Source organism: Hydractinia symbiolongicarpus, chromosome 5 (genome assembly GCF_029227915.1).
Source record: "Hydractinia symbiolongicarpus strain clone_291-10 chromosome 5, HSymV2.1, whole genome shotgun sequence".
NCBI lineage: Eukaryota > Metazoa > Cnidaria > Hydrozoa > Anthoathecata > Hydractiniidae > Hydractinia > Hydractinia symbiolongicarpus.
In genome coordinates, this window is record NC_079879.1 from 3493490 (window position 1) to 3517912 (window position 24423).

The window sequence follows — 24423 nt, forward strand, 5'->3', positions numbered from 1 at the left end:
TGTATAAAGCTGCGTTGAAAGCAAAAGTGATGTTAAATTATATTAATTAAGACAAATCTTAAAATATTGATTGTCAATATCAATTATCAATCAAAATTTTTCATTTTTCTGGGGGCAATGTACAGTTAACACTGGATTTGTGTTGATTTCGTGTTTTATGATACTATACGTTCGTTTCGTGTTCAATATGTTTGTTAAGTGCTTTTTTTATTGTTCTTTTATGGTGTATTGCGTAATTAACTTGTGCTTTATGTTCGTGTCTCAAGTGTGCTATTTTTATTGATAGAATTTATATATGTAGTTTTTTCACGTTTTTTTTTCATTCCCGCTCATGAAGACAAAGTAACAAGTTCAAATTAAATTTCAAACACAAAAGTTACAAAGTTTTGTTTTATCAAATTTCAAATAAATTTGCGTGTGTTGAAGAAGTTCAAGAAAGTTAAACACACACAATGTTCATGCTTTCAAGCCCTGTAAAGAATAGTTGGTATACATTTGTTATTTATTTATTTACCTATTATTCATTTCAAATTTAAGCATTGTGTTTTTTTCATATTTTCGTATTTTCCGTGTATTTATTTTAGTTTGAACCTTGTTTAACAAAAAGTTCCAAACAATTCTATCAAGTTTTTTTGTGATCCCGCGAAAACTTAACAGGCAATTTTTTTGCCAACTACTATGCTTTAAAAACTCTGTGCTGCCGCTCTCCTGAATGTAATAATTGCACGCCAAAATCATAAGCTAGGCATGCAATCAGTATCGCATTAGCTTTTTTTAAATATTAAGACCGCACAGACCGAGAAAGACTTGACAGGAGGTTGTAAGGACAGACTTGATACAGAGGAAGTTGAGTTTGGATCTAACACAGTCTAGATCAGATTGGAGGAGGGTCCTTATAATGCCCCGTTCAACCCATCCTAGCACACAAAATCAATTTAATGATTTAATTTTAACGTGTTATGTACTTCTTTTTTCAAAAAAAATATTTTATTAGCCTTCGCGATCTTTAACACTTTTAAACAATAACATGAATGTGTGACAAAAAAGGATTCATCAAATCTTATTGTTATGACTCGCACACAACGATAATAGTAGAAAAAAATTAAGTTTGTGTGTAAACAAAAGATATGCGAAGGTTCTTTATGTGAACATGAGATCCTTACACGAGGTCGTGAAAGTTACATTCAGGCGGTACTGTATATTAAAAAGCAACATAAATAGAAAAAACTTTTGTGCTAAACGGTAGCACAGTTCGCATCAAACGTTTTTAAGACAACACAACTCGCAACAAATTTTTAAAGACAAAATTTGTCACACTAGCCTAGTCACACTTTTTTTAGAACTTTGTATCACTTAACAATCTAAATCAAATTAATAAAACTTTGTCCTGCATATTTGAAAGAAACTGGTAAGCTTCTTAACATTTAGCTAATAATTTATCTAGTGATTTAACATTTAATCTAGTTTTACCATATGAACATTCAAATATAAGTACAATCTTCATTCATTTACACAGTAACATCATTGTTATTGACAATGACTAAAATGCAAAAAATATGGAGAGTAAACTGCTTGTAGAAAAAATTAAAAGGTATGATGCATAGACAAATATGTATTTTTTAAAACAAAAAATTAAGCGTAGCTATAACAAATGTAACCCATTTGCTACATGTTGTATTTTCCTCCTCCTACCCACAAGAAACCGTTAAAAATCTCTTAAATTACTACAAAAACTCTGTATGTCTGCCTCTTACAGGCAAAGTAGATGTGTATATTTTCCTTTGATGTAACCGAAAAAGATTTTCTTATTTGTTATTTGCCTAGATGACACGACATCAATGCATTTAGATTGACGTCAACTCATTAAATGAGAATAGTGAAGTCATTACAGCGCCTGATGTTTGGAAAGGGCTGAAAATAACTGACTTCATTGCCTGCGATCACACCCAGGACCAAAAACAACTAATTTCCAAAAGATTGGTTAACCCAACCGTTTCAGAACAGACATTACCCAAGCCATGCGAGGGAAATTGGGGAGATGGCTCACTGTGTGGTCAGTTGGACGTTGCCGGGAGTGGTCTAGTAGAGTGTGGGCCCTAATTGTATCTGCGTAGCTCAGAACGAGCATTAAAGAAACTAGGACTCTCCATCTAAGACATGGCCCCTCCTGTAAATAATAGATAGGGTATAACCCTTGATATTTGTGAGGCTAGCCATGTAAAATATACACATCTATAGCAAACTATACTTTACTGTAAACTTCTGAATTTAATTTGCAACTGTAAGAGTATTCATGCCATGTTGGTCTATGGCTATGACACTCTTGCAAATAAAAGATTTAGGTTCAAATCCTGAACAGGGCTAGGAAAAACAATTATCTTACACCTATAGCTATATAGTAGCTATCTATGTTTGAGAAAACAAAATGTAACAAAATGTAACAATATGTACTTAACCACAAAGTGCAATATTCAGGTTGGAAAGGGTTTTCACTTGCAAACCTACGGTACCCTGTCCTCTCCTCACACAAGGTAGGGATTATTAGATTATTTAATGCTCATTTTAAGCTACTTTACCAAACAACTCCCTGCAATATCCAGCGGCTCTCATATATAGATAAGATAAGCTAAGATAAGATCTCCCTCCCAATTTCCCTACTAACATGGCTTGGGGTTAATCACTCGCCCATATCAATCGCTGCCCAAGGAAATCAAATCTTCTCATATCAGTATTATAGAATAAGTCACGACTGCTAGATAAGTTACTTAGTTCTAGCCATAGCTAGCTAGCTGGTGTTGCACACAACCACAACAACACCACCTTTCCACCTCACTGATTAGAAAGTACGAGCTGCTTCGATAATTCATGCCAGATCCATTAGGAAATAACAGAGAACGTGCAGGGTAGCAAGGAAAAAATCGATAATGGGTCAGATGGTCTGATTTTACTTGTGGAACGTTTAAACTAATTTAATCCCACTGTCGTATTCAGGAAACATTTATAGATAGAAGTTTGTTCTTTAACCTATAGTAAGTATTACTCGCTTTTATTGGGACTAAATGTTAAACATTCAAAATGTTACCTATTATTTTTGTTCTATTCCCCCGAGTATTTATTCCTCTACCAAACTATCGATTAAAGTCTATCGGGATACTCCCGATCGTGTTTAAATGGAGGGGTGATCACCACCCGGGCTGGTTAAAATGTATAAACAATTTGACCCGAAGCATTGTTGTTGTTGTTTTTTGTTAATCCAAAAGCTTTCGTTTAGAGAATTTTACCAGCGAGATTAAATAACTGGTTTGTTATGTATATTAGGTTGTTAGTGGAAGAGATACCCTCTTTCTTTCTGTAAATCATAATTTTCAAAGACTTGCCGCCCATAGTATAAGGCTAGCGCTAATACCAAAAAGAGAAAAAAAGTTTAATTTACTATACCAGGCTTTCAATAGGTAGGGCTTACACACAATAGACATTTTTGAAGTTGCATTTTTATTGCATTGGAAAGATTTGTTTTGTGGTTCTTACATCACCCTCTACTGACATTTCCATAGACCTTTTTGAATCTGTACATTTTTTGAGGTAACCCCTTTTGGATTTAACAAGTGGGTGCAAAGCAAAAAGATGCAGGCACTAGGTGAAGTGAGTTCCTTTTCAGACTGTTTCTTTGCATAAAGGTATCATTACGACTTTATAGTAATATATGTCAATCAGAAGATCCATCTATCCTCGTCTTTTTTAGGCGCAGCAGCTTGGTGGTTATAACTCGTACTTTGTGCGGGAGACCTGGGGTTTGATTCACCTTGACGGCCAATCAATAAGGGCACATGAATGTTACCATAGCCCCAGGTTAACCCAAGCCATGTGAGAGAAATTGTAGGGAGTTTTCTGGTTCCCAGATTGTTTCCAACCTTCCATATTCTCATCTTAAATGTTGTTGCAAGAGGGTGCCGTTTTTACCATCCAATCTCCAAAGCATTTTCAAGTCAAGAATTGTGTGGCCAAACATGCCTTTTCTAGTGAATTATAATGATTTGTAAATACAGGACATCAAGTCTGAGGGTCCTGCACATAACTTTGACAAAAATCATAATGAAGGATACTGCAATAAACTTTGGCAAAAATTATAATAAAGGATACTGCAATAATATTTAGTATTTGTTGGCATAGAGTTACCAAAAGGGCTTTATTTAATACAATTTTAATACAAAGCATTTTTGCATTTCAGATATAATTCAGGCAAGTTTGGAAATAATTTAGGTGAGTTCGGGTGTAGTTAGCTGTGATCCATCAAAGAGACAAATTTTATTCAGAAAGTCACCCAAGATTGTCTGATATAATGCCAATTTTGGCAAGTTGGGAAAGTTTTCCCATTAAACATTTGTTTTCCTTTTCACATATTACCTAAGTTTGCTTGAGCCTCAAAGTGTCTTACACAGCAAAATTTAGAAATTGCACATATAAATTGAATATATATGTGATGCACTATGCACTAAGTACAAAGAAATTTATGACTATAGGAATGAAATATACTTCAATACAAAACAAAGTTTCCAAACCTGGTCTCAATACCCATACAACTGAATTAAAAATTACAACAGTATATAGAATATAATCACAAGTTCATTAGAAGACATAGCAAATAATTAACAATGGCAATAATTCAAACACTTCATTCAAATCCTTTTGTCAGTAATGTGTAAATATTTTTATTTTTTGTTGTAGATTGTTTATGCTGACATTTTGTTTATTTTTTGTTAACTTTACACTTTTTTAGTATATCACAATATTTATCTTTTGCTTGTTGTTGACAAGATTATGAAAATTAGAAACGCAAAGAGGAAGATGTTTCAATAAGGTGTTGTTGTAAGAAAACAATTTTAAGGTATGTTATACAGTACTGGAAAAATGTTATTTAACATCGCGCTTATTGCAATTATATTGCAATGCGTCTGTCTCGATATCATTCTCGAAGCTATCGAGGCCATTAACACTTTCTTAAATTGGAACTATTTTAAAAATAAAAGTTTATTCAACAATGATTGCTGATGGTTAAATATAATTATACTTCCTTTGTTTTATATTTTTTAACTTATGCAAACAATCTAGGGTACACAGCTAATCATTAATCTTTCTTTTTTAGATTGCATTTTAAAAATTTAAGAACAAAAAGCGGCGATAGAAATGCTTTTTTAGGTCGCGTTTAAAAAATTAGAAATAAAGAGCGGAGATAGAAAAGCTTTTTGATATCACAATTAAAAGTTTAAGGACAAAAAGCGGCGATAGAAATGCTTTTTTAGATCGCATTTTAAAAATTAAAGAATGAAGAATGGCGATAAAAAAGATTCATTAGATCGCGTTTTAAAAGTTTAAGAACCAAGAACGGCGATAGAGAAGTTTTTTTAGATTGCATTTTAAAAGTTTAAGAACGAAAAGCGGTGATAGAAACGCTTCGTTATATCGCATTTTAAAAATTTGAGAACGAAGAATAGTGATAGTAAAGTATTTTGAGATCACATTTTAAAAGTTTAAGAACACAAAGCAGCGATAGAAATAAAAAAACGTTAAAAAAGTAATGCGCTAGAATTACTAAATTAAATACGAAAGTTAAAAATTTCCTTATTAATTTAAAATAAAAAAAAGATAAAGCAGATATTGATGTGTTTGAAATAAAAAACTTTCTCTTTATATATTCTTTTTAAAAAAACTTTCTCTTTATTCTCATTGTCACCTACCATCGCGACACATCGAGACGGATTTTGTCATGATACTAGATTCTCGATAGATCGTGACATTTATTTTAATTGGTTCTTATTATAAACGTGGTACATCGCGTATCGAGGGAGTCCGCTTACGTTGCGCGCTCTATATGTTAAACAACCTTTTTCCAGTGCTGTAGTTTATAATGCTGTCAAGCACTCACTTACTAAAGGATAGAACCATACTTCAAAATTGTAGCCTATAAGTCGATGTGATGAAACACAAAAATAAGTTATCTTTAATTTAATTTTTGATGTGAAACACACATCATTTTTGTATAGTAGGGTGTGATAATCAAGTGTATAAGGGGAGGATGTATCACATGCTACTTCATTTGCTGACAGCCAGATCTGAGTATTAGTCAGTGATAAAAGCTTGCCCTCTAAAACACGATGATGTCGCAGGCTTAGACAGGATTAAAATCTCTGGCGTGCGGGCCATCACGTGCCAAAATCTTGTTGGCGTGTGCAACAGACCTTACGCCATAAAGTGAAGTTAGGCATGCATAGTACAGTACAGTCTGAATGTAATCTACCGCGTACACGCTAATATCACACCTTTGCGTGGAGGACGGCAGTCGTTTGTCTTTTGTTATAATTAAATCCCTTGAGCGTTTTGCGAATTTATATTTGCGTGTTAAAAAACAATGCGCTTGCGGAGCAATTATATTTTTTCTAATAACGAGATGCATTGTGTAAATGTATTGATAAGCTATTCCCTTAAGTACTAGTGTGAAGTAATTAAATAATAAAAACCTTTCGCGAAGTTTTATAATACATTGCGCGAGAATGTGTTGTTTATTTAATTACTTAAAAAAATTCCAGCGCGTTTAATCTAAGAAACATACGAGAAGCATTGTTCACAACTATTAAATGCCGCTTTTTGTTTTTAAACTTTTAAAATGCGATTTAAAAAAACATTTCTATCGCCGCTGTTTGTTTTAAAACTTTTAAAATGCGATCTAAAAAAATATTTCTATCGCCGCTTTTCGTTTTAAAACTTTTAAAATGCGTTCTAAAAAAATATTTCTATCGCCGCTTTTCGTTTTAAAACTTTTAAAATGCGATCTAAAAAAACATTTCTAATGCCGCTATTCGTTTTTAAACTTTTAAAATGCGATCTAAAAAAAACATTTCTATCGCCGCTTTTCGTTTTTAAACTTTTAAAAAGCGACCGAAAAAAACTTTTCTATCACCGCTTTTCGATTTTAAACTTTTAAAATGCGATCTAAAAAACATTTCTATCGCCACTTTTCGATTTTAAACTTTTAAAATGCGATCTAAAAAAACATTTCTATCGCCGCTATTGGTTTTTAAGGTTACTGTAAAGGAAACAATTTTTTTTTACGTTTTTTGCAAAAAATTCATAACATACAGAAAAAAAAAATCTCTTTCCAATGACATATTTTATATTCCATGAAAATATTTGGAACATCCCTTTTTTCTGGAAAAAGCCTTTTTAGAGGTATTATATCCTTGACACTTTTGAAAAAATATGTGCAAAATGAGTTGAGCATATTTTTTGTAAACATTATGCATAATATGGAACTCCCGTATAGAAATATGCATAATAATATTTTTTAGATAGTTTACTTTCACTATCGAATTAAAAAAAAATCAAAGTTAAGGAATATGCATATGAGTTTTGTAAACCTGACTTCTGTCTATTAATAATTCTGAACGCGTGCACGCATATTCAGCATAAAGAAAAAGGTCGCACTTCTATCATCTTTCTGCATACTCAGTTCACACATTTTTATAACACCTACGAAAATCTTTAAAAACAAATATCTCGTTAGTAAATTTTCGCATACATGCCTTTACGTTTGTGGTCTCGCTTTCCGAAAGCTTCTTATTGGCTCATTGAAATTTTCGGTAATGAAAAGCTCAATAAATTATGCACAAAAGGTTCACGGATTTTTTTGTATAAATTACTGATTAGCCTATTATGACGACAGAAAGAAAAAAATATGCATTTTTTTTAATGATTATATATAATTACATATAATTTCATAACAACGTTATTAGAAAAAAAAAGCCAGGAACCTTTTTGAATTTAATTTATGCTGAAAATAATGGTGCGAAAACGAGAAGTGTGCGACCACGCGTTCGGAAAAAGAAGCCATTTTAAAACGTACGGTGAAAAAAAATTGGTGTGTGTTTATTTCATTATATTTTCTTTTTGGAAAATTACCATCTCACGAAAATAACACCATCAAAAAAGTCTTTCATCAAGTATTCAGAAACAAAAAAACATAAAAAAAATACAACAGTATTGATAAATTATAAGGGTTTTTCTGAGACTACTCATCAAGTGAGTTTTTTCCTTTACAGTAACCTTAAACTTTTAAAATGCGATCTAAAAAAACATATCTATCGCCGCTGTTCAATTTTAAAGTTTTAAAATGCGATCTAAAAAAATATTTCTATCCCCGCTTTTCGTTTTTAAACTTTTAAAAAGCGATTTAAAAAATTCGTTTATAAACTTTTAAAATGCTATCTAAAAAAACGCTTATTTACTGCAATTAAAATTTTCAAAAGAGTTCGTCCAAAATAGATTTCTAAAATTGATCTTGCAACCTATTGTGATTAAACAATTGATCGCGTGGGGTCATTGTTTATCAGCGAGGCAATTATTTTCTTAAAAAAACAAAAGCTATTGTTCTGTGTAACTATTCATGCGAGTTTTGCGTCCGCGATAGATTACATTCAGACTGTACTGTACATGCCCTAAATGCATACGATTTTTCATCATTTAAAAACTGTACGGATTTTCTATATTTCAAAGACATAAATCTCTATTGCCTGGCCCCTTCGTTGTTGGCAACCAGGTCTTACACAAGAAATCCAGCCATGCGGTTCTTAACTAATGCGGAGGTGAATGCCAACGGAGCATGGATGAAGCAAGTCTGCAAAATTGCTCTTACAGCCGGAACAGACACACATAATTATTTTCAAGCAAAAGCGACTTTACAAATAATATTACAAATAAACTTAAGAACTTTTTTGTTTTTATATGCTTAAGTTTTCTTTAGCAACGGCATTTTTGCGATTTAATTGGCAGTTTTGTTTTTTAACGGCACCTCACACATTTATTACTTGTGGTAAGTGTGATCATGATTATCAAACTTCCATGATGGCACATGGCAGATAAAAACATAAAAGAAAAAGATGACTAACAAAGGTTAATTAAAAGAGACAGATTATATTTGAATTATCTTATTTTGAGTTAAAAGATGGGAGGCGTGGCTACAGAAACATGCTTATTTTGTTTTATATGTTTAAAGGCTTTTGCAGTCTCCAATGTTTGGGGTTCACTTATCGTCCCCACCTTTTAAGAACACGTCAAAGTACTTTCTAGGTGTGCGATCATCGTGCGGAGGCATTTACGCACAATACACACCATTCCTGTCCAAGCCTAATGTTGTAGCAAAATTGCTATAATGTTATCAAATTCTGTCCCATCAATCCTTTTTTTTCTTTTTATGTTATATATTTTGTTTCTTTTAAGTTTTATTAACTCATGGTTAAACCTAGGAAAGGTTTCATTACCACCTCCTACACTTCCCTAGCTCAAACTGGTTTTAATCATGCAGTTAAAGCTTACTCTATACAGAGTCAACTTATCCACACTTTAAAAAAATATAAATTCACTTGTTGCAACTACATTAATGTCATTAAAACGTGTATAGCTCAAGTTTGTCCATTCAAACAATTTCCAATTACACTAGAGTCATTTGGCATTAAATCCTAATTCGATTTTTGTGCAAAACACTGTATAACTTCTAAATAGGAATTACTATACACAACAGCAAAGTCTAAAGTCATGATTAGTAAAGGGGTAGCTAGTAACTCAATTTTTTGTCAGACTTGCAAGCATTGGGTACATAAGAAGTGCAGTAGTATTGGTGGAAGGTTAAGAGCTGACATTCAGTTTGTATGCAAGCGTTGCAAGGGTGAGATTATAGAGAATGAAGTATTTCCAGCTATGTTGGGCAGTGAAGGGGGTGTTGGAAGAAGTCTTACTTGCAGGATAAGTTCTGCTTGCAAAAAGTTCAGAGAGTTACTTCCTTTGTTGACAAGCAGAGTCTTGTCAATTGAGTTAAAAGGTAGATTGTATGAGGCCTGTGTAAGAAGTGTTATGTTGTACGGTAGTGAGACATGGGCAGTGAAGCAGGAAGATCTTGACCGTTTAGAAAGGAATGATATGAGAATGGTCAGGTGGATGTGTAACGCCAGTCTGAGAGACAGAGAGAATTCAGATGAGCTATGAAGCAGGCTAAGTATCCGTAGAATTAAAGATGTTATCCAGATAAGAAGGTTGAATTGGCTGGGGCACTTAGAAAGAATGGAGGGGGATAATTGGGTAAGAAAGTGTAGAGACTTAATAATTTTCTGGGGCAAAGCCCAGGGGCAGACTGAGAAATACTTGGCAGGAGGTTATAAGGACAGACTTGATACAGAGGAAGTTGAGTTTAGATCTAACACGGTCTAGATCAGATTGGAAGAGGGTCATTATAATGCCCCGTCCAACCCATCCTAGCATGGAAAACGGACGTTAAGCCGAGAATGATGGAAGATGATGAATGTGTGTGATTGGAGTCTTGTCAGCACCTAGTTGTAACACAAATTCATAATGATACCTTATGTTGTTGTGTTTTTTAAAAAAGATATGGAAATCTTTTTTTTTTAGATTATGACTACGCAAATAAAAAAAGTTCAAAGCCTTCTTCGAAATGGCGAAACTTGCAAATATGTATCCTTTGAGGTGCCTTTGAGAGATGGTAGTGCACTATCGTTGTTGAGTTATTTTCTTTTCATTTTTTTTGACTTATTAGTTTTTATTTATTAATATTCAGCCAGTGTGTAGACCACCCTGCAAAAAATAACAAAAAACAACTCTGGAAAGATCAGTAATATTTTGAACATCAGGAACTAGAGATTACAAACTCAATACTTCTATGTATATTTGACGTTCACTTCCATAAGTATGTGACACTACTTTTGTAGTTAACATGATGGATCGGTTGCTGTTCATGGTGATAGTCCGAAATAAAATATTTATAGTGGTAAATAATCTGTATGTTTGCTGTCATTAGGCTCAGCTTGTTGAGGTTAAAAAGTAGTAAAAAATTCTTAACCGTGATATGTAGTGTCTTGAAGGCAGCCTGGTTTCTGGTTGGACCAGAACACCTCATCTTTTTGCAATTGTACGGTCTCAAGTAAATAACTATGGGTAAGCATATAATAAAACTTTTTTAAAAACGTTAATTGGTTGTGTAATATTTATTTACGCTTGCAATCCACGTTCTAGGTTACTTATTCTGTCGCACCCTGGGATTGGTTCTAATGAAACCATTATTCGTCCAAAAAGTGCTATACCAATGGATGGAAACTTTCGATATCTCTTAAGTAAGTTGTTTGGTATTGGATTTAAATTTTGTGTCATTTGACTAGTACGTACATGCCAATATCTAATGATTTTGTTTTTTTGTTATAGATAATAGTGGCACAAACTTCTCATCCTCAGGTATAGCTTAAAATTAGACTTTTATTGTGTTGTTTGTCTTTAGCCATCAAATATCAATTTTTTTTCAATTTAAATATTAGTTGTTTTTTTCCACAAAAATGTGGATTTATGACAAAACTGTATCCTGAAAAATGAGAACTATATGAGGAAAAATGAGGAGCATATTTGCATTTTCACCGAAAACCTTGAGGCTTATTAAAATTAATATGTAAAGCGGCGCCGTAAGAAAGGGAAGTTTTTTTTTATGATTTCCACTATAGATATTCAACTACAGCTCACATCAGGTTCAAATACATACACTGCTGAATTTGCATCTGGGTCTGCAATGCAAGATTTTATGTCAGTGTTAACGAGCATGTATAACGGTGAGATTATTATGCTTATTTTCTTCTTTGATAAGGTATGGATTATAAGTACTAATATGTAATTCTTTACGCAGTAGTTTATTTTTACTTTTTGTGTATGCATGGAAGTTTAGGATCCTGAAATTTTAAGTAATGTAGTTTTTTTGTTGAAAACAGGCTGAAAATTAAATTTCTTATTGCCTAGGTACGGGAATAAGCACGTCTTATGAATGGTTAAAAGCATATAATGGAGTTAATAATGACGCTGATAGTTCACAAGGTAAAATTGAAAGTCTTGTTTTAAAAGTAATTTCTGCAATGACAGTTGTCTGATGTGCTTAAATAGTGCAAGAGTATAGATTTTAAGAAATAAAATAAAATGTATATGTCATTATAAAAGAAATTGTGGTAATTGGTTTGCATTAATAACTTTTAGGGGAATGGCCGTGGAATGAAATAACAAAACCTTCAGTTGCAGATTATACACCTATCGCGTGTAAGTTATCCTCATGTATTAGCCAACAATGCCAAATCAGTTGACAATCATAATGTTTTCTACAGTTTCTGCAAATAAATTGTTATCTTGTATTTAGTAAATAATATTTAAACATATTTTAAATATTGTAACGTAAGGTGAAAAACAACAGAAGCAAAATAATATATGCAAAAATACCTGCAATTGCCCTGAAAGTTTAGCATAGTATAAACAAGAAAATAAAATTATTTACTTATAGAACTTCTTTCCTTGCACGACATAGTGCATAGTCATATTAATCAGTATTTTCTCATACAAGGAACCATTCTGTTGTACAAATGGTTTTTAAGATATAGATTCTGCAAAAACAAATATGCCCCCTATGAAAATCGTACACACCTACATAATGGTAGTATTTACTTTATTCTTTTGTTAACATCTTGCTGAGTTTCTAGGTGAAGATCAGTGCAGGTATGTGCTGATTAAACAAATGTAGTTTTCCTATATAAGTTTGTATTATGTACCCAGTTCTAGACTATTTTATTTTTTTAAATTTGTGATAAAGAGCTCTGAAAAGTTTTTTTTAACACATTTCCTTAACCTTTTAATAATCCTAATTTCAATCATGCATTGGTATTTATTATCACAATGAATAAAAAGTGCAAACTTCATTTATTTTGAGTAATTTAAATTCAATAAATAATTTATATGCTGGTTCAAGGTTTATTATTTAAAATCTCTTTGTATTCATCTTTCACATCTTTTTCTTATTTTAATAATTTATCTGAAACATTTTCCATGGGTGAAATCTTTTTGAAAAAAAATGGCAGATGATTCAGGGAAAAGGAGTCAATTTTTCCCCCAACAATATTAAGCTTTTATTTAATTAAGTTAGGTCTAAGTTTTTACATGTTTGTGAACACTTTCTTCTTATTTTCACTATTTTCTATTCATGCTTTATAACACCATTTTAAAGAATTTTCTTCTTTAAATTTTTATGTAAAGGAATTCATGAATAATTTCTAGCAAATATTCCTCATCTGTCAGTATTTACATGATCTCTGCTTGTTCTTATTGAAAAAGGTTGTTTTAAGGTTGAATTTCTTTAATATTCCAGGTTTTTAAAACAAATTTCATACGCCACAGTTTATAATAAAAAACGTTTTGCTTTTATAAAAAAAATTCTTCTCAGGTTTGTTTATGTCTGAGAATAATAGTTATAAATGTTTTCCACTCTGAAAAATTTATAGGGCTTCAATATTCAATTTATAGTTTTTTAATTCTTATAGTTTAATCCCTCAATCTTTTTACATATTTCTTTTTATTTCATTTCAAGATATGGTACAAACTTTTTTAATTCAAATTGTTTTCTTTTAGTTGATGCTGATGCAGATATTACCAATTTCGATCCACTCTCTTCTGCAAGTAAAAAGGATTGCAGTATTAAAGATGATTTATTAAAAGATTACGATGAAATTGTACCTAATACTGAATGTTTGAATATTAGTGGTACAAAAGAAAATAATTTATTAGAAGTCACACCAGTAAGAGTGATACCTACAAATGAACTGGATTTAAAAGATTTCGATCCTTTATCAAAAGAGGAGATAGAGAAAGGCATTAAAACAGAGAAAATGATATCAGCAGAACTTTTAAGAAGAAGCAGGGAAGTTGTTTCAACTCGTGCTTCTGCTGGCAAATCATGGCTTGAACGAACTTTGTCACAAAGCTCAGGTTCAACTGTAAGTTTTTGAAATGACTTTATGAATGGCAAATTAAATGTTCTTGGTAAAGAATAGTATGTCATAGTTGTTTAATTTGTTGTCTATATTTAAATACTCAACTTTCCAACTGTTAGCCAAAGATGGCAGCTGCGAGTATCAGCAGCCAAATTCCTGGATTTTCTTAATAGGTGAATTGCTGTGGATTTTCATGGGCTTATGTATTAAAAAAAGGTTTTGTTATTTTAGGAAACAAAAGAAAGTGGTGGTCAAGAAGAGGCTTTCGATGTTGTTGATAATCTAGAGGTTCAGAATGTTCGTAACGAAAATACTGCCCCACCTCCTTATAAAGGCAATCTCTCAGGAAATGTTTTTAAGGGAATGCGTGCAAGAGAGAATTTTATTCGGTTGCATATGGCTGCAAGAGAAAAAGAATTTACTGAGCTATTTCCATTCACGTAAGTGTCTTATCTTTTCCTTTTAATTCAATTTTTTTAGCCAATCCTAACACATTTTTTTTAATAAAGGTCTATTATGTAAATTGTTCTTCAAAATCTATGATTAAAAACGTTACTTTTTACATACTTAAAATTGTGACGTCCGTAATTCATGGAGGTACTTTGCCTAATTTTTATTCAAAAAATTAGGCAAACTCTTTTCATTAAATTTTCCTACAAAATTCCTGTCAACCTTGTTGAAAACATATTCCAATTTTAAGCTATACAATTTATTTTTTCTCTTGATATTTAGATTGCTTGCTGGTACATGGAATGTCAATGGCCAACTGGCTACTGAAAGTTTAGTTCCATGGCTACAAGATAATCCTGAATCACCAGATGTCATTGCAATCGGGTAGGTCTATACTTAAATACATAATAGACTTAAAATGATAATGATTAAAGCAAAGATTCTCACAGGTTGGAATCAAACTATTATAAAAAGGGTTATGCTTTTGATTTCTTCTATTGGTCCATGTTATATTTCCAACATAATAATGTCCAGTTACTGTAACTGTTAATTGGTCCTTATTTAAGTTAATAAAAAAATTGATTTATTATTTGACCTGTTTAGATTTCAAGAGCTTGACTTGAGTGCTGAAGCTTTAGTATTCAACGATTCAAGTCGAGAAGATACTTGGATGAAAGCTATTGAGAATGGTTTACCAAAAAATACAGATTATTTTAAGGTACTTTTTTGTTAATGATTTGGTTGGGTGCTTACAAAATTATTGAGAGAGATACATCTGTTGACCATGAAAAAGAAAAATTTGTAAGAATGCTGGTAAAAATATGCGGCCATAGAGGCAACTTTCTAATAATAAATACAAGTATCATAACGTAATGCATCTGGCTTTAGTGATGGGTTTACAAAATTACTACTTTTTTGTTTAATTGAATTTTAAATTCAATACCCCTTTTTAATCTATTAAATAAATTGCCCAATCAAGTCAACTATCTTTGGTATATTTTTGCGAATTAGGCTAAAATTCACAAAAGTATGTTAATGCAAATGTTTCTAATCCTGCGTAAACCTTTCTTTCACCAATGTTTTTATAGTTGAAACATGTTCGTCTTGTTGGTATGATGTTGGTTGTGTATGTTCAAACGAAACATAAGATGCAAGTATCTGATGTTGAGTCTGAAACATATGGGACTGGAATCATGGGCATGATGGTAATTACTCTTCCAGCTCAGTTCATCTTATTGTGTTTGAATTTTAATGTTTTTTATCTGTGAAAAACTGGTGTCATTTTAACTAATTGTGATTAAAGACATATATAAATAAAAACTTGAAAGTCGTAAACAGAACATTTTAATTTGTATTACTAACATGTGGCGACTTGATATTTGATTCCCCTTGAATTAAAGATAATAATACATGCAATTATCTTTTATGTATTATTTGTACGTAAAACATATTGTTATTGTTACGGTGAGTTCAAAATAGAGCCTGCCATATTCTTAAAGTGTTTATTTTATTTTCAAGGGCAACAAGGGTGGTGTTGCTGTCAGATTTCAACTGCACAACTCAACAATCTGTTTTGTCAACTCCCACTTGGCAGCTCATTTAATGGAGTATGAGAGGCGTAACCAGGTAATATACAACGTAGTAGTTTTGCTGCATGTTTATTGCAAATAAAGTACATCCAAACCAATCCATCCAAACTTTTATTTACGTTTAGGACTTCCGTGAAGTGTACAGTAAATTGAAGTTCTCTCTTTTCCAACCACCTATTGGAATATCACAACACAAGTAAGAGTCAGTTTTTTACTTGTGTTATTTTCACTCGCCAAATATTGTTAACAGCTTGTAAAGTTTTGGGTACAGACGTTACTGATAATCTCACGACATAAGTTAAATAGGATAATGGATGGAGTTAAATGTAATCTAGATAGTTATTTGAACATTCCTCTTTCCCATATCGCTATCCTTCTCCTTACTTTTGGTATATTTTTTTACTACACAAATTACCAAAAGGCTACCTATCCATTCTTCATTCTTACTAAAAAACCCAACCAACCACAACTCTTAAATAAAATCTCTGTTTACACATAAGGTGCTTGCTGAGCTCAGCTTAAGTTGTATATATGTTTTCTTATTTTCTTTAGCATGGTGTTTTGGTTGGGTGATTTGAATTATCGTTTTGATGACCTGGACCCTGACCAAGTAAAAAATTTAGTCAGAAAAAACGATTTCGCAAAACTTTACAAGTATGACCAGGTCTGTACTTTTTTTTATATTTTTACCACACACAAAGCAGTCCACCTTCACCAGAATTTTTTGAAGTTTAAAAAAATAAAACAATAAATCCAGCATACTAATAAGCTTTTTCATACAGCTTAACAGACAGCAAACTCAACAAAAAGCTTTCGATGGATTCAATGAGGGTAGCCTAACGTTTGCACCAACATATAAATATGATCCAGGGACAGACGATTGGGACACTAGGTAACTATTTTAATATAACTTCTGCTAGCAATTTAAGGTTATCTATTGCGATAAAACGTTGACCAAGTGCTAAAAAATAGTTTAATCTTTAATTTAGTGAAAAGTCGCGTGCACCAGCTTGGTGTGATCGTGTGTTGTGGAAAGGAAAACAAATTGAACAGATAGCATACAGAAGTCATCCTCAATTGAAATTAAGTGATCATAAACCCGTCAGTGCACTCTTCACTGTTGGAGTAAGTAAGAATTGATACGATAAGATTGGTGTGAGAGCCTCCCAGAAAAAAACGCTATCATCTGAATTATGAATAGATGGATTTCTAATTTGTCGTTTCTGTTTTTGTGTACAGATCAAAGTTGTTGACCGAGCCAGGGAGCGTAAAGTGTTTGAAGAAATTGTTCGAAAACTAGACAAACGTGAAAATGATTCGCTACCTCAAGTTAAGTTAGGCAAGCACGAAGTGAGTATTTTTTTATGTATTTTATCTAGTGTGTTTTCGTTTATCCAGTACTTAATTAAATGTAATCATATTAAACTTTTTTACATGATTTTTTTTTAGTTTCAATTTGATATTGTGGAATTCATGGAAGAGAGGGTGGAGGTTTTACCTGTTGCAAATATTGGCCAGGTGAGAGTATACGGGCCATTGTTATTGTTATTAAGAAGGGAAAGTTGTTGTGTTGTTTCTGTTTTTTTTGTGGGGAGAGAGAGGGGGCGTGTTCCGGGGAAAAACGCTATGAGAATAAACTGTTTGGGATCGAGGTCAGATGTTGTTAAGGTAGTATTTTTAGAGAAAAGAGGGCAAAAAAATGTTCGATTGTCTTGACCATTTTTTCCATATTTTCTTCCTATTCTGTGGAACATTTTTTTCGATTTATAGAGTCCAGTGGAATTTCAATTTATAGCAAAATTAGACGATGCTGACATTGCAAAACCTTGGTTTCGAGTTAATCCCTCTGCTGGATTTATAATGCCAGGTTTGTACTCCCATACAACGTTTCCCAGAAAAAATCATAACCAAATTTTATAAACTGTAATTCTTTTCGTGCTGAGTGACCTTTTCCCCAGCATTGAGAAGCCCCAAAATAGACCAGCAGGAATAAGGTTAAATGTTGGACATATATCTGTCAAGCCCCTTCGGACTAAACACGTTTGTATTAACTCTAAATTCATTTCAGTTAACCCCTCCAGCTTTCCTTCCAATTCGTGTTTTGTTTCTTTGTTGCATGCGAGCGCTACCTGAAATGTGCATTGCAAGGACATTTCGGCTGATAAAAATGTCAAAGATGACCCATTCCTTTCCTGTTATTTTCTTACCGGAATATCAGAAAATGTTAAAATTGTTTTCTGTTTAATATCTTCTGTTGAGCATCTTCCACTGTGCAATATTTAGTTTTTTTATAACTTGTAATTGTAGGAGATGTATTGGAAATCGAGTTGTCAGTAATGGTAGACAAGCTGTCGGCGCCCATGGTGACTGTAGGAAATTGCATTTTAGATGACATCTTAGTACTTCATCTTGTTGATGGAAAAGATTTCTTTGTATCTTATCAAGTTAAAAAGTTTGAGCCAAAAATTTACTAGCTCTTATGTATTTCTTCCTGAAAATTTGGATCAATTATTTTTGACTGTGGAATTTCACCCTACACCCAACTATCGCTAACCGCAGAAAATGCTACGCCTTAAATTTCTGGAAAACGTGTTTATCCTTAACAGTTCGATATAGGTACCCTTAAGTGGCGTATATACGCCCAGTGTGTTTGGTTCTTCTCTCGAAGCTTTAGTAAGAATATATGGTCCTATCAGACAGGTACCAATGGATTCTTTAATTCAATTGGTAAGAGTGTACTGCTTCTTTTTATTGCTCTTCAATATGTGTAAGTATTTAACTTTTGTTGATGTTGTGTGTTTTACAGGAAAGTATAGCCTCCGTATTTGATTCAACTGATGGTGTATTTCCAGATTCCACGGAGCCTCTTGAAATACCGAAAGAACTGTGGTTGTTGATAGATCACTTATTTAAACACGGTATGACACAGGTGGGTGAAGAAATAAGAAAAAATAAAAAATGACAACAATTAGAAGTGTGATAATGTATCGAATTATAATGTTCGACGTACGTCTGTCTTTCTGTCTGTAATCCGAAATGGTAGCGATGAGGTGGGTTGTTCCAAGTGCTAACAAGTTTTCCTAAAAACGATACTTCACACGCGATATAAGTTCATAGCTCCACTTTTAGAGCGATTTCTGCACGGAGTAATTGGTTTTGTTTACGCTGTTTTTCTAGGAGAATATTCTTTTGCAGTCTGGTATCGATGAAGAAATTCGTCAGATTCGGCATCACTTAGATACAGGGCAGGGTGGAGAAATTCGTATCTTTTCTATTCTACTATAATCTCCATACTTTAGCTTGTAAGTGCCGTGGAAAAATCCTGTGGAGAAAGGATTCTCGGGAATCCTTTTATAGGGTCATAGCGGATGAAATTCTGATCTAAGTGTTATATAGGGTCAAAGCGCATGAAATTCTGATCTAAATGTTATGTAGGGTCAAAGCGCATGAAATTCTGATCTAAATGTTATATAGGGTCAAAGCGCATGAAATTCTGATCTAAATGTTATGTAGGGTCAAAGCGCATGAAATTCTGATCTAAATGTTATATAGGGTCAAAGCGCATGAAATTCTGATCTAAATGTTATGTAGGGTCAAAGCGCATGAAATTCTGATCTAAATGTTATGTAGGGTCAAAGCGCATGAAATTCTGATCTAAGTGTTATATAGGGTCAAAGCGCATGAAATTCTGATCTAAATGTTATGTAGGGTCAAAGCGCATGAAATTCTGATCTAAATGTTATGTAGGGTCAAAGCGCATGAAATTCTGATCTAAATGTTATGTAGGGTCATAGTGCATGAAATTCTGATCTAAGTGTTATATAGGGTCAAAGCGCATGAAATTCTGATCTAAATGTTATGTAGGGTCAAAGCGCATGAAATTCTGATCTAAATGTTATGTAGGGTCAAAGCGCATGAAATTCTGATCTAAATGTTATGTAGGGTCAAAGCGCATGAAATTTTGATCTAAATGTTATAGGGTCATAGTGCGCGTGAAATTTTGATCTAAGTAACTAATGATTTGTCTTGAGAAAAAATGGGACTTTTTATGACATCATCAACCTGTTGTTTCCCCATTTATAAGGGGTATTTGCTCTGTTTTGGGCGCTTTTCTGTGATGCTGTATGGTATGAACAAAAATGGCAACAAAGGTAGTAAGGAAAATACGCATGCATGTTTCCATCCTGTTCGAAAACATAAAACAAACGGGGCACAGAGAGACTTGTTTTTGTTGTGTTATTCTTTAACTCGCATATATAGCCGGGAGCATATTTTCTATTGGTGAAGCTTTGCTCTTATTTCTGGAAGCCCTTCCAGAACCTGTCATCCCATACAAATATCACACGAGATGCTTAGAAGCATGCAACAACTATGTCTTATGTAAACAGGTACACGAAAAAAAATTGATTTTCTTTCTTTATATTATGTTTCGCGCTCTATACGCAAGGTCAATGTTTTTTAACAGCTATGGATTTTGGAGCATTGAAATACTTTTTTAACTTCTGTAAATTATCGGTAATAATGCTGCGTGTTAAATATTTCGTTGTCCATTCCACATTTTATTCACAATTTCATTGATGGAATAAATGTATTTACGACATATTTTACTTTGTCAGGTAGTAACACAACTTCCAGAGTGTCATGGCAACGTGTTTCGATACCTCACTGCATTTTTACGTGAGTTACTCAAGCAGAGCGCAGAAAACAAACTAGACGCCAAAATGCTTGGTATGTGAATTAAATATCTCATCATGTGGTAAGAAAAAATACCAACTGCTATTAACTAATTTTCAACCCACTTTCACTACATTTCCAATCCCATTGAAAGTGCCATGTTTTTTTTCTCGTTTTCAGACTTTTTCAAAATAGAAGACCTAATTATTCTTTCTATTTTTATTTCTGTCGCAAATGTCGATTTGTAGATTTAAGCTCTGAATTTGTTTTTGTTTACACAGCCACAGTGATGGGCTCCATCCTGTTGAGATCGCCGATGAACCAAAGCAAGAACTTGACCCGCAGAACGCAATCACAGATAGCTCAAAAGAAAGCGAAATTTGTCTTTCATTTCCTGGTAAATGACTTCAGAGGTTGAGCTCGAAGATGTCATATTCAAGAGAGAGAGAGAGAGTACGCGACAGGCTTGTAACAGCTGCTCAGATAAGTTGTTGTGGTGAGGCTGTGTCTAATAATGTTTACAGCCAGCCTGTTTTGAGCACTTGTGAAATCCAAACGGTTATCCATGCATTGCATTGCATTGATTTAAAGAATAAACAAACATTTTTTACTGTTTCACGTTTTATCCCACCTGATATTTTATTTATAGATTGCTTTTTAATTCTATATCCCAATAATTCTTTTATTTTCGCGTGTATTTTAAATTGGTTGCTTTCTTCTTAACGTTAAGAACATGGCGACACATTTTGCTCAACTTTTAACATTTTTTGAAGCAATATGTATATTGATATTCAGCGTACGTTTAATTTGTATTTATTTTTTTACTAAATAGATATTAAGACAACTTGGAAGTCAACTTATGTATGTCTTCATTTCCAAGGCCTGTGGTTTGTACTGGCTAATGTTTAAAAAAATAGTCGGTGGTCGTGGAAAAATCAATGGGTTCACCCGTTCTTTTTATACCACATTGCGTGCGTCGCACTACTTGTGGTACCATTTTGCGTGAGAAACGTGTACTTGTTGAGTTTATTAAATAGAAAAAATGCACAAAGGAATTTATTACGAATTCACCTTTTCAAATAATAATTTAAAAAAATTTAAAAGAGGCTACATAAGGACTGTTGGTTTTCGACTTCAGTGACTTCCACGAAAATCGAGCTAATGGCAGTGGAAATGTTTGATTAATGACAACATCTTAAATCATTTTAAATATCATATTAGGCATCCAAATGCAACTAAAAATGACAGAAAAGTTCCCTACATACATTCGATATCCATGATTTATTCGATATAAGCACATACTTGCTTTTTACTCATGTAATAAAATAAATTTTTAAACCAGCTAGCTAGCTAATATCTTTTGAAATTTTGCATAGAAACATAATGCACATGAATCCAGTCGAAGCAGCCAAAAAGTCTTTTTAGAGGTATTAATTCCCTTAAAGCTACTATTAGCATTTTTAACAAATACAGCTCCTCGTGTTGTCTTTGTTCCCTGGGCAAAACAACTCAAACTAAACTCATCGTCTAACAAACAGGCCTGTATTTTTTTCTATCAAAAAATAAAAAAATGATGAGTTTAGTTTACTAGATTACCTGTAAACGGATTACTTAAAAATCAAGGCGCAAGAAATTATACACCACATAGACTGTTGTGGTCTGTTTGTTACACGCAATCCTTCGGAATGTGTGGGGATTAAACTTATTGAATTGTTTCGTAGCGCCTTTAAGTTCTTTTAGCACAAAAAAGTTGCCACACGGTCTGCCCTCGATAAGTGGGAACGTGGAAAATAGTTTCATTATCAAATGTTCCACTTATCCGATTTTCGAGAAAATGAACCATTTACGGGTCGATTCAAAAAAAGGGATAGTGGGTCTGTTTCTTATTTCTAAACTTCACACAAGAACAATAATCTTTAATTACACTAGCTCGCAGATGCTAGGGTATTCAAATACTGCTGTCCGTCCCAAAATGGAAATTTTTGTCTCTCTGACCACCGACACGGGAGTAGTCGTGTGTTCGAATCTCATCTGGGAAATTATTTTTACTTTTTTTTCTCTTTTTACTATCTCGACTGCGAGGATGTGTTTCCAACTCGTAACTAACTAACCAAACGGTCAATTGCAGCGTCACAAATTTAAACTTCATACCTAAACTCTCTAATTACTTAGATGTCATTGGCCAAAATTGGTATTTGTTTCCGACAAAATTTGGCACAGTTAACAAAAAAATTATGCAATTTGATTTTTTGTCACCTAAATGTTTTTTTAGGCCAAAATTGGTCCAAAAATTAAAATTACTTTATTTTCGACAAAATTTGGCAAAGTTAACAAAAAAAGTATGCTGAACATGATAGTGACATCAAAATGTTAACTTTCAACTATAAATGATAGGCTGTATTTTTTATTTTTTCTAGTAATATGGTTTTTTTCAACTAAAGCTATTTCTTTTTTCGAACAATTAAGATCGTATATTATTTTTCTTTATTTTGCTTTTTCTCACTGAGTGACTTTCTTATACCCCGTTTTTTTGTTGTTTTTTTTGTTTTGTTGTTGTTGTTTTTTTTTTTGGGGGGGGGGGGGGGGGGGGGGAAGGGTTTACTGAATTACTGAATTTTAAAAAATTTAGGTGTAGCTTGTGGTCTTTCTTCTTCCTGTCAGTCAGTTTACTCCAGACTGACCTAACGAAAATTGAAATTTCGAGGAATTTTCTATCAATCTTAAATAGCAAAATATGTAGTGTCTAACTTCGTAACAGAAATCACAATTTCATAGACAGCTTTTTATAAACTTTGTTAGCGAGCTAGGTTACGTATATTATACGTCTTGTTGTAGCTTGCTTCAAGTTTTTACATAACTCATCTATCTATCGTCGCTGAAATTTTGATGGTGCAACGTTGAACCTCACCAGATTCCATAAAAAAAACGGAAGTCCAGTACGATTTCAATTAATTACATTGACGAAAGCTTTTCAAGGACTATTTCGATGTCATCGCATTTTTTTCGTCATTTATACTGCTTTGACTGCATCCTAGTCTTAACGAATCATTGTAAAGATCGACGCGTCAGATAAACAGGTTCTGTTGCAGTAACGGTAACATCGAAATTCGCACAATCTTTGGGTGTAACATCGTCGAAAATTTGAATGACGCAAGAGCTTTTAATTTTTCTGAAAAAAATAAACCAGCCGTTCAGTAGCATTTTCAGCGGCGGATTTTAAAAATAGCTGTACAAATCTTCGAGTTGTTATTTGAGAAATTAACAATTACAATTTTAAGTTTGTTCTGCATCCGGTCAGAAAATTGCGTTCTTTCCCTAACCCCTGTGTTGTTAACACGTCGGCGTTTTTGTGGATAAGAAAGAATAAAATAATATATATGTATTATAAAAATGATCAGTTTCTGTATCTTGTTTAACAATGTAATTTATACGACCAAAGCCCATTCTAAAGTATCATACCTTATCGGGGAAAAAAAAGTCGGGGAGAAGTGACCAAATTTTGCAAGTGACTTAATTAACTTAACCAAAATGTTCCCCTTTTTTTTCCCCGACTAGTATTTTTACCCAATTTTTGTATACCCGACTAAGAATTTACCCTGACTTGTTTTATCCTAAACTTTTTTTATCACTGTTTTTATCATTGTTACAACCTTAATAAATTGCAAAAAAGATTACAAGAAAGGATCGGAAACATAAAAAGCATAATGGAAACAAAAAGAAACAAACATTTTGTGTTTAAACAAACATGAAACAATCATACAACAATAACATCAGTAGTTCTTTTAAGTCAAACAATGGATTCGCAGTTCTTTTCGATTTCGAGAAGCAAGGAATGGGTTGTCAGTATTGTCGTAGTTGTTTTT

At 33.0% G+C, this 24423-nt stretch overlaps 2 protein-coding genes across 2 annotated transcripts in view; one reads left to right on the forward strand and one right to left on the reverse strand.

Moving 5' to 3' along the window:
* LOC130644232 (protein GDAP2 homolog) overlaps positions 1 to 3105 on the reverse strand; it is a 32058-nt gene extending 28953 nt beyond the window's left edge. The window contains exon 1 of the mRNA XM_057449753.1: positions 3083 to 3105. The gene's annotated coding sequence lies outside the window, so the exon portion shown is untranslated. The remainder of the gene's footprint in view (positions 1 to 3082) is intronic.
* A 194-nt stretch (positions 3106 to 3299) lies between these two features.
* LOC130644230 (inositol polyphosphate 5-phosphatase OCRL-like) lies at positions 3300 to 21411 on the forward strand. The gene is made up of 28 exons (XM_057449752.1): positions 3300 to 4885; positions 10453 to 10515; positions 10913 to 10995; positions 11074 to 11171; positions 11260 to 11289; positions 11550 to 11654; positions 11839 to 11913; positions 12070 to 12129; positions 13486 to 13850; positions 14079 to 14287; positions 14580 to 14681; positions 14901 to 15015; positions 15386 to 15502; positions 15816 to 15923; positions 16012 to 16082; positions 16439 to 16550; positions 16669 to 16778; positions 16876 to 17011; positions 17126 to 17236; positions 17336 to 17404; positions 17657 to 17753; positions 18194 to 18318; positions 18503 to 18613; positions 18693 to 18815; positions 19064 to 19148; positions 20147 to 20274; positions 20503 to 20614; positions 20842 to 21411. The coding sequence occupies exons 2-28, from the start codon at positions 10456 to 10458 to the stop codon at positions 20976 to 20978; spliced, it is 3054 nt and encodes a 1017-aa protein (XP_057305735.1). The 5' UTR covers positions 3300 to 4885; positions 10453 to 10455; the 3' UTR covers positions 20979 to 21411.
* Positions 21412 to 24423: the final 3012 nt, after the last annotated feature.

Excerpts from the sequence above, each read along its gene's own strand:
- LOC130644230 (XM_057449752.1), top strand. The coding sequence starts at position 10,456 with ATGACTACGCAAATAAAAAAAGTTCAAAGCCTTCTTCGAAATGGCGAA. Across the intron at positions 12,130-13,485 it reads AGATTATACACCTATCGCGT|TTGATGCTGATGCAGATATT; the intron begins GTAAGTTATCCT and ends GTTTTCTTTTAG. Across the intron at positions 18,614-18,692 it reads TGGATTCTTTAATTCAATTG|GAAAGTATAGCCTCCGTATT; the intron begins GTAAGAGTGTAC and ends TGTGTTTTACAG.